This window comes from Elephantulus edwardii, unplaced genomic scaffold (assembly GCF_000299155.1).
Source record: "Elephantulus edwardii isolate Elephantulus edwardi_28Jun2011 unplaced genomic scaffold, EleEdw1.0 scaffold00328, whole genome shotgun sequence".
NCBI classification, from domain to species: Eukaryota; Metazoa; Chordata; class Mammalia; order Macroscelidea; family Macroscelididae; genus Elephantulus; species Elephantulus edwardii.
Window position 1 is genome coordinate 245,295 of NW_006400078.1, and position 7,513 is coordinate 252,807.

General features: G+C 49.9%; 1 protein-coding gene across 1 annotated transcript in view; it reads right to left on the reverse strand.

The window, feature by feature from the left end:
• Positions 1-2,218: 2,218 nt before the first annotated feature.
• SLC22A20 (solute carrier family 22, member 20) overlaps positions 2,219-7,513 on the reverse strand; it is a 20,473-nt gene continuing 15,178 nt past the window's right edge. The window contains exons 9-10 of the mRNA XM_006901448.1: positions 6,711-6,914; positions 2,219-2,315 (exon numbers count right to left, since the gene is read on the reverse strand). Coding sequence (XP_006901510.1) covers positions 2,219-2,315; positions 6,711-6,914 — 301 coding nt within the window. The remainder of the gene's footprint in view (positions 2,316-6,710; positions 6,915-7,513) is intronic.

Sequence of the window (7,513 nt, forward strand, 5' to 3'; positions counted from 1 at the left end):
ACAGGAGGAGATTGTCCCTCCTTCCCCGGCAGAGCATCTGGTGGATTCGAACCGTGTGCCTCGGGGATTGCAGTATAGCTTCTTTGCCACTAGGCCATCAGAGCTCCCCATCGAATCTTCATTTTGGAAGTTGGTTACTGATATTTTTTGAGGTTAAATCAATCTGCCCTTCCTGGGTTGTTACTGCTCTTGTTGTGTGTCATCAGGTTGGCACTGACTCATAGCCGACCCTCCAGTGGGTTTTCAGGGGAAGTAACTTGCACTGGAGGAGATTGCTCATGTTTCTCCCGCAGCTGGTGGATTTGAACTTCCTGCCTTTGGGATTGGAGGGAGGGCAGCTTCTTACCACGAGGCCACCAAAGCTGCCTAAAGCCATCATTGGAGCTACCTGGCAAGCAAAAGTGATAACTTCCAACTCTTTTACTCAACTGTGGTAAACATGAGAGGCGAAACCATAGGCCAATGTCAAGTACACACACAGGAAGAAGCGATACCCAGGCCAGGGTTTGGATGAGTCCACAAGTGGCCACAATGAACCACTTTAAGGTTTAGAATTTATCAGGCAGTCTCCTCCTGTGCAGTTTACTGCCTCTGAAAACCCACTGGAGGGCCAGCTGTGGGTTGGTTCTACTCGATGGTACACAACAACAACCCACACAGACTGTGAAAAGGAGAATAAGGAAAAGATGCCGGTTCCTTGGGGTTCCTGTCGCACACATTATAAAGGAAGAAATGAAACAAAGACCCGTGACTGCAGTGTGAATGGTGGGACACTCTGTGGCTGTGGGGCTCATTTTAGATAATAGTTAAGTGGCACTTGGTGTCTCTGTGCTGAGGCATCACCATTTGTCTGTCTCTTTCTTGTGCTGTGGTGGCGTTCAAGGCAGTATGATGCCAGGAACTATATTCAAACACCCACAGGGACCACTCATAATGGACAGGTTTCAGCGGAACTTCCAGACTAAGACAAGGAAGAAAGACCTAGTGCTAAAAAATAAAAACCAAAACAAAACAGTTTATTGACAGGGAACTGCAAGAAATTCAAGCTGGATTCAAAGAGGTTGTGACTGCTGATGTCAGATGGATCTTGACTGAAAGCAGAGAATATCAGAAAGATACTGTGTTTTATTGATTATGCAAAGACATTTGGCTATGTGGATCATAATAAACTATGATTAACACTGAGAAGGAAGGAAGGAAGAAAAGGAGGGAGGGAGGGAAGGAAAGAAGGAAGGAAGAGAGAGAAAGACAGACTTAGTGCTGTAATTCCCTAAACCAGCCAATGAGAGCCCTGTGGATCAGAGAACATCCTCAAAGAGCTAGATTGGCTTTTCCTGGATGTATAATCAAGAGAGACCAGCAGCTGTAGACCATGTTTTGTGACGTGAGGGTCAGTGAAGGCAAGATGGATTGTGACAGTGGCCACACCAGTGGGCTCAAATGTCCTGAAGCTCCTGCGGATGGCACAGGACTGGGCAGTGATTGGGTCTGTTATAGATGAGGTTGCCATGGGCTGAGGGCCAACTCAATGGTATCTAACAACAACAACTACAAAGCACCACATGGCCACTGACCCTGGCTGGGTCTCGCACCATGTCACTATGTGGAGCCAAACCAGGTCTCAGTTCTGAAACATTTGCTAGGAATGTGAACAGAGGGCAAAGGACTTTATTCTTTGGGTGGAACTGGCATCATCATTTATTCATCCACAACATATTGAGCAGGTCTACTCTCTGGAGCTGTGGTAGATGTGACACTGAGCAAGCAAAGCCTTAAAACGTGGAGATATTTGCCAGTTAAGGAGGCAGACCACTCACATGGGAGAAGACGGCTTTAATTGTGTGGGGAGGGGAAGAGCATGGTGTGGGTTGAGTTCTAGAAGTTGTTTTGGGGATAAGATGCAAAAGGTGGCCTGGTAGATGAGGGGTGTGGGGTAGGGCCACAATGGGGCAACCCCGTTACCCCAACTCTGCAAAGACTCAGCTGTTCAGGGGGAATGAGAAGGAACTGAGATGTCTCAAGGGCACAGATGGAGGGATGGAAAAGGAAAGGTACTTATATTATTATGAAAACAGTCCCTCCTGCGGGAGCTGGGATGGGCTATCAGTCATGTAAAGCGGGCTTTGCTAGTTGGGTTTCCCATGGTTCCAGCCCTGGCTGCTTCATTTGTGTTCAACAGCAGTGTCCAGGGACAGTCAGACCTCAGAAGTCCAGCCCTCTAGATGGTTTCTTTGAGAGCAGAAGCTCCCATCTGTTGGAGGGAAATTTCTTCGCTCTTCTCTTCCACAACCTTCGTGCTGGGGCCTCCTTTGGCTCTGGTGGAATGAAAAGGTATTCATGGGACAGAGTGGAATGGAGCTGGGGATGAGTCATGGGAGTAACCCCACCCACCCAGAGCCAAAAAGAAGTTGGGACCCCCTCAGCAGCCCTCCTCCTGGTCTCTTGGGCAGGTCGGGAGCCCCTTTGTCCTCCTCAGGTTAGCTGCTAGACTCTGCGTTCAGCCTAGCCAGACCCCTGGGGGCTGTGCCCTGCTTCCCTGCCCAGATGTCGGAGGGTCAGTACCATGGCTACATCGTTTTACCACGGAGCAGCTGGTAGGATGAACTGCACATCTTTCTTGGGTTCAGCAGCTCCGCAAACTGAATCAGCATCACCACAAGCCTTCACTGACAGCGCGCCATGTGCTCTGACCAGGAGTCAAACTAGGCTCCCATGAAGACATGAGGATTCTACTGCTGAACCACTCCTGCCCCATGCTAGAATTGTTGTCATCGCTGTTAGGGGCCATCAAGTCTAGGATGACTCCTTGCAACCCCATGAACAGACCTGAACCCTGTCCTAGCCTGTGGTATTCTCACATCTCTGACACAGTCGAGCCCTTACTGCTTGATGCTGTGTCAGTCCATCTGACTGAGGGCCTTCCTCTCCTGTCTCTCCACCTTTCCGAGCATGATGCCCCTCTCCAAGGAGTTGTTGTTTTATGTCATCGAGTTACCTGTGACTCAGCGACCTTATGTACAACAGTCCTGAAACCTGCCCTGTCCTGAGCCCATTTCACTGACTCCAGCACACCTATACCCTCATTGCCCCAGTAACTGTATCAATCTATCTGATCTGAGGTCTTCCTGTGCTGTCCCAAGCATGATGTCCTTCTCCAACCAGTCCTACCTGGCCATGTGCCCAAAGTATGTGTGATTGAGCTTCAAAATCCTAGCCTCCAAGGAGAAACTTGGTTTCACTCTCTCCAAGACAGACCTATTTGTTTTCTTGGCAGCCCATGGAATATTCAAGACTCTTCTCCAGCACTACAACTCAAAAGCATCAATTTTCTTCTGTTGTCCTTAGTCATTGTCCAGCTCTCTGATGCATCATAGCAGGTAATGGTGAAGACCATGGTCTGGATCAGGAGCACTCATAGGGAGCTCTGGTGGCCTAGTGGCAAGAAGCTATGCTGCAATCCTGAAGGCACACAGTTTGAATCCACCAGCTGCTTTGTAGGAGGACAGCCAATCTCCTCTTGTGTGATTAACTGATTAACTGACTCTGAAAACCTGCTGAAAGGTCAATTATGGGTCGGTTCTGACTCAACAATACACAAGAACAATCTGCAAGGAGTAGCCTGGTTTTAAAAAAAACAACTAGTGAGGTTTGCTTAGACCCACTTTTTACTGCTTAAGTGAACAAAAATAATGAAGTCATCCTATTATGTGACCTTAAATTCAGTCTTCTCCTTGATATCCGAAATGTAACCCGATGAGCCCCAGCCCTACAGCGTTTTGGAAGAAGCAGATTGCCTGGTTCTTTCCTGGGTTTCGGCACCGAAAAAAAGAAGATTGCCACATCTTCCTCCCACCAAGTTGTTAGTGGGTTCAAACTGCCAGCCTTTGGGTTGGTAGCTGAGTGCTTTTAATCATTGTGCCATCAGAGCTCTCTCTTTGCCTTAGGACAGACTCCTGGCAATGCCATTGCTTTTTAGCAGAATTTGAACATTTTCCCAGCTCATAATCTGTTTTGCCAAACAGCCTACTCTCACTCCGGCATTATCTAGCACCATCTTTAACGTAAGAACTCTGGTGGTGTCGTGCATTATGTGTTGTGCTGCTGATCCAAAGGCTGGCTGTTCCGCCTCATCAGCTGCCCTGTGGGGGAAGATGGGCAGTGTCCTCTTGCTTTAGAGCTGTGGAACCCAATGGTGGGGGGCACCCTACGTCAGTACAGCTTCCATGGCTGTGGGTTGGTTTGGTTTTTTTTCCTTTTAAAATGGGTAGGCACTCACTGCTGAGAGATGGGTGGTTTGAATCTGTCTTTCTTCAGCAGAAAGGTGAGGCATTGGGCTTCCATAAGGGTGCCAGACCTTGGAGACCCTGTGGGGAAGTTCTCTGGCCTGTCCAATTGCTGTGAGTAGAATCAACCCACAGCTGCGGGTTTTCTTTTGCTTTGTTTGATGTTGAAAAATGATGGCTCTTGTATCCCTTTGATGTAGACTGCATGGACACTTCCCCTTTGTTGACTGGCTGGTTGCACTTCCTCCCTTTTCAATGCTCTATTGTTACATAAAGGGAACTTTTGAACAAGACCAGCCACCTGTCCCACTGTAATGTCACTCCAGCAAACTGAGTCAAAAGCCCCACTGGGCATTTCAGGAAAGCCCAGCACCCACCAGGAATCAGACTATTCTGAGGAAGTAGTGGCTCATCTGAGGAATGGAGAACCCAGTAGTCTAAACAGAAATAAATTACTTACGGATGAAGTTTGCCAGCTTATGAAATAAACCCAGGAAAAGCCTGTTATCTCTTTACCTCGGGAACCAGCACTAAGAGCTGTGTTACAACTAATCCCTCTTGGCTTGCTGCCATCTTTGGGATTCATACCTTGAACCTCAGGAAGGGAACATTTCCTTCTCATCTCAAACCTTGACACCTTAGGCCTGTGACCAGCACCCATCATTATGTGCCAAGATTAGACATGGAGAAAGATGGGATGGGGTGAGGCCCTTCAGTTCTCATTGTCCAGACACCTCAACTGGTGCTTGTCTGATCCCTCAGGAGAGGGTTCTTTTGCCCCTACCTACTCTGGCGGGAAGGATCTGTGTCACCAACCTGAAGGTGCATGGTTTGAATCCACCAGCTTCTCCACGGGAGAAAGACAATCTCCTTCCCTGATGTTTGGTGGGTCAGCCATAGTTCAGTTCCAGCTCCATGGTAAACAACTACAACTCATAGTCTAACAAAGTGTGAACTATTAACCCCAGGGCTAATCTCCCTGGTTGTTCAACTCCATCATTGGCTCCTAGGGAGAAAGATGGGCAGTGTCCTCCTGTGTGATTTACAGCCTCAAATCCAACGAGGACCAGTCACAAGTCAATTTTGACTTGATGGTAATGAGAGAGAGAACATGCCAAAGTCTACCATTTCCGGCCAGACTTAGCAGAACCAAACCCAGACCACTCCTGGTGAGTTGTTTCTCGCCCAGCAGTCTTCCACTGGGTTTCTAGAGCTGTAAATATTTACAGAAACAGACTGCCCACCGTCCCCTGCAGGATCACCTGGTGGATTTGAACCTCTGGCCTTCCAGTTAGCAGCCTGACACACATTACTCACTATGCTCCCTGGGCTCCTTATATGTATCTGAATAACCCACTAAATCATAGCTGTGAGTCGCAGCCAATACAAAAGCACTAACAACAAGCAACAGCATTTCCCACCCGGTACCCCAAGAACCTCCACTGAGCCTGGCATAGACCTCCTGCCGCTGAGGATGTTGACGGAGGCAGCCAGCCAGCGTCCCCTCCCCCATTCTGGAGAAACTGTTGAGGGCAAGGCTTCTGTTACCCTCAGTGAGCTCTGGAAGGAGATCCACAAGCGAAACGTCTTCCCTGGCTGACTGCTAAAATAGCAAACCAAACACCTTTCTTCTCCTGAAGGGGCATCTATTCCTTTCCCTCCCTGATACAAAAGAAAGCCACTCTGGGGTCTCCCTTCCTGTTACCGAGAGGTTCAGAGCCTGGCTCGAAGGTCGTCTGTGACAGACACAGACCTGTGAGACCTGGTTCTTTGTGTTGCTCAAAACTAGGGACACCTCTTCAGCCCCTGACACTATCCTTGTTTCTCTCTGCCAGCTGTCACTTCCAAGACACATTTTTCTTTTTCTTGGTCTAGAGTGTAGCCAGAGTGCTCCTTGGAAGCAAAGATGGTTAAGCTTCATCTTTTACACCGTGGACATGCAGCTAGACAAGGCTATTCTTCTGAAACAGGCATCATGCTGGGAAAGGTGAAGGGTCAGTGAAGGAGAGGAAGACGTCCAATGAGATGGATTGACAGGGTGACTTCAGCAATGGCTCTAGTGCGTCAGAGATGATGAGGATGACACAGGTTAGGGCAGGGTTCAGGTCGGCTGCTCATAGGCTTGCTATGACTCTTACTCAGCTCGATGGCACCTAACACCACCAGCACCACCAACGTGTATTATAGTTTCTCTGGTTTAGCGCTTTATTGGATCTGTACTTGTTGAAGTCTTTTGTGGACAGAGGGGAGGCAGGCTTTACATCTCTAGCCTAGTTCTCGCTAGGGCATCTTGAGGACCAATTTTAGGTGAATATTGGTGTTTCTCTGTACCCCTCAGCTGCTCCCCATTAACCTGCAGCCTATTTGGCTGCAGGGAGTTCTCCTTATTGAGGTCCCCCCAGCCCATGGCACCCGGAGGCCCCTCACCTCCTCTCCATCGCCTCAATGGTCTCCAGCAGGGGCATGTTGCGGGTCTCGGTCAGGAGGCAGATGGCTAACCCGGCCAGGATCGAGGTGGCCCCAAAGCTCACAGGTGGCAGGACAGGGCTGATCTCCCCAAGCGTGGTGACCAGGGGTGCAGCCAGACCTCCAAGGCGGGCATTGACTGAGGCAAAGCCCATTCCCATCTGCCTGTTGGAGGAATGTGGGCTGGTCATTGGCTGTGGCCTGGGAAATCCAGGCTCTGGGGTGTCAGAGGGTAGGGCACAAAAGGGAGAAGAAAAGGGGGTGAGGCCTGTGTACTCCCCTGATCTCCCTAGGGTACAGCCCGCCTTCCCACACAGTCTCCTGAACTTTGTGGGGTAAAACCCCCTCTCCACACACTCACCTGATCTCAGAGGGGTACAGCCCACCCTCCCACATACTCACCTAATCTCCCTGGGGTACAGCCCTCCCTCACACACCCTCACCTGTTATATGTGGCTTACAACCTCTCCTCCCCACACTCATCTGATCTCCATGGGGCACAGCCCCCCCTTCACACTTACTTGATCTCAGTGGGGTACAGCCCATGCTCCCACATACTCATCTCCCTGGAGTATAGCACTCCCTCCCACACCTTCACCTGTTATGTGTGGGGTACAGCTCCCCTCCCCACACTCATCTGATCTCCATGGGGTACGGCCCCCCTCCACACACTCACCTGATCTCCGTGGGGTACAGCCCCCCCACACTCACCTGATCTCCGTGGGGTACAGCCCCCCACTCACCTGATCTCCGTGGGGTACAGC